A 2,722-nucleotide genomic window follows, 5' to 3' on the forward strand; every position below is an offset into this window, starting at 1 on the left:
AATGGCAAAAACGAAAAAATGACAAAAACGCAAAAATGGCAAAAACGCAAAAATGGCAAAACACAAGAATGGCAAAAATGGCAAAGACGAAAATATGGCAAAGACACAAATATTGCAGAAACCCAAGTATGTAAAAAACCCAAGTATGGCAAAAATACAAGTATGGCAAGAACGCAAATATGGAAGAAATGCAAATAAGGCTGAAACCCAAATATAGCAGAAACGCAAACATGTCAGAAATGCAAATATGGCAGAAACGCAAATATGGCGGAAACGCAAATATGGGAGAAACGCAAATATGGGAAACATGGAAAAATGGGAGAAGATAAACTTGTGGCACAACATGACAAAAAGAAAGAATGGGTTGGTAGGACATAGTCTGTATCGTCAAAGGTTCACGAAATATATGAGAACGCAAATATGGGAAAAAACAAATATGGGGAAAACGCAAATATGGGAAAAACGCAAATATGGGAAAAACGCAAATATACGAAAAACGAAAATATGGGAAAAACGCAAATATGGGAAAAACGCAATATGGGAAAAACGCAAATATGGGAAAAACGCAAATATGGGAAAAACGCAAAAATGGGAAAAACGCAAATATGGGAAAAACGCAAATACGGGGAAAAACGCAAATATGGGTAAAGCGCAAATATGGGAAATACGAAAATATGGGAAAAATGCAAAAATATAAAAAAGCAAAAATGGGAGAAGATAAACTTGTGGCACAACTTGACAAAAATAAAGAATGGGTTGGTAGGACATAGTCTGAATCAATGAAGGTTCACGAAATTTAGGAGAAAAGCAAATATGGAAAAAACGCAAATATGGGAAAAACGCAAATATGGGTATAGCGCAAATATGGTAACACGAAAATATGGGAAAACCGCAAAAATGGGAAAAACGCAAATATGGGAAAAACGCAAATATCAGGTAAACGCAAATATGGGAAAAACGCAAATATGGGAAAACGCAAATATGGGAAAAACGCAAAAAAGGGAAAAACGCAAATATGGTAAGAAAGCAAATATATCAAGAATGCAAATATGGCAAGAACGCATATATGGCAAGAACGCAAATATGGCAAAAACGCCAATATGGCAAGAACGCAAATATGGCAAAAACGAAAATATGGCAAGAAAGCAAATATGGCAAAAATGCAAATATGGCAAGAACGCAAATATGGCAGAAATGCAAAAATGGCAGAAACGCAATTATGGCAGAAACGCAAATATGGCAAAAACGCAAATATGGCAGAAACGCAAATATGGGAGAAACGCAAATATGGGAAACATGGAAAAATGGGAGAAGATAAACTTGTGGCACAACTTGACAAACATTAAGAATGTGTTCGTAGGACATAGTCTGAATCGTCAAAGGTTCACGAAATATATGAGAAACACAAATATGGGAAAAACGCAAATATGGAAAAACGAAAATATGGGAAAAACGCAAATATGGGAAAAACGCAAATATGGGAAAAACGAAAATATGGGAAAAACGCAAATATGGGAAAAACGCAAAAATGGGAAAAACGCAAATATGGGAAAAACGCAAATATGGGAAAAACGCAAATATGGGAAAAATGCAAATATGGGGAAATGCAAAAATGGGAAAAACGCAAATATGGGAAATATGCAAATATGGCAAAGACGAAAATATGGGAAAAACGCAAATATGGGAAAAACGCAAATGTGGGAAAAACGCAAATATGGGAATATGCAAATATGGGAAAAATGCTAATACAGGAAAAACGCCGATGTGGGAAAAATGCAGATGTGGGGAAAACGCAGATGTGGGAAAAACGCAGATATGGGAAAAACGCTGATATGGGTAAACCCAGATATGGGAAAAACGCAGATATGGGAAAAACGCAGATATGGAAAAAACGCAGATATCGGAAAAACGAAAATATGGGAAAAACGCAAATATGGGAAAAACGCAAATATGACAAAAAAGCAAATATGGCAAAATCGCAAATATGGCAAAAACGCAAATATGGGAAAAACGCAAATATGGGAAAAACACAAATATGGGAAAAACGGAAATATGGGAAAAACGCAGATATGCGAAAAACGCAGATATGGGAAAATCGCAGATATGGGAAAAACGCAGATATGGGAAAGACACAGATATGGGATAAACGCACATATGGGAAACTTGCAAATATGGGAAAATTGCAAGTATGGGAAAATTGCAAATATGGGAAAATCGCAAATGTGGGAAAAATTCAAATACAGGAAAAACGCAAATATGGGAAAAACGGAAATATGGGAAAAACGCAAATATGGGAAAAACCCAAATATGGCAAAAACGCAAATATGGCAAAAACGAAAATATGGCAAAAAACGCAAATATGGCAAAAACGCCAATATGGCAAAAACGAAAATATCGGAAAAACGCAAATATGGGAATAATGGAAAAATGGGAGAAGATAAACTTGTGGCACAACTTGACAAAAAGAAAAAATGGGTTGGTAAGACATAGTGTGAATCGTCGAAGGTCCACGAAATATATGAGAAACACAAATATGGCAAAAATGCAAATATGACAAAAAGGCAAATATGGCAAAATCGCAAATATGGCAAAAACGCAAATATGGGAAAAACGCAAATATGTGAAAAATGCAAAAATGTGAAAAGATAAACTTGTGGCACAACTTGAAAAAAAGAAAGAATGGGTTGGTAGGACATAGTGTGAATCTTCGTAGGTCCACGAA

At 35.7% G+C, this 2,722-nt stretch overlaps 1 protein-coding gene across 1 annotated transcript; it reads left to right on the forward strand.

The window, feature by feature from the left end:
• Positions 1 to 420: 420 nt before the first annotated feature.
• LOC126184124 (uncharacterized) lies at positions 421 to 2,420 on the forward strand. The gene is made up of 3 exons (XM_049926491.1): positions 421 to 644; positions 801 to 1,239; positions 1,383 to 2,420. The coding sequence occupies exons 1-3, from the start codon at positions 421 to 423 to the stop codon at positions 2,418 to 2,420; spliced, it is 1,701 nt and encodes a 566-aa protein (XP_049782448.1).
• The last annotated feature ends 302 nt before the right edge of the window (positions 2,421 to 2,722 follow it).

This window comes from Schistocerca cancellata, chromosome 4 (genome assembly GCF_023864275.1).
Source record: "Schistocerca cancellata isolate TAMUIC-IGC-003103 chromosome 4, iqSchCanc2.1, whole genome shotgun sequence".
NCBI lineage: Eukaryota > Metazoa > Arthropoda > Insecta > Orthoptera > Acrididae > Schistocerca > Schistocerca cancellata.

What these genes read in the sequence shown, in the direction of transcription:
- LOC126184124 (XM_049926491.1), top strand. Translation starts at nt 421, where the DNA reads ATGGGAAAAAACAAATATGGGGAAAACGCAAATATGGGAAAAACGCAA. An exon ending in GGGGAAAAACGCAAATATGG is followed by an intron (nt 645 to 800) that starts GTAAAGCGCAAA and finishes CACGAAATTTAG; the next exon opens with GAGAAAAGCAAATATGGAAA. An exon ending in ATGGCAGAAACGCAAATATG is followed by an intron (nt 1,240 to 1,382) that starts GCAAAAACGCAA and finishes GAATCGTCAAAG; the next exon opens with GTTCACGAAATATATGAGAA.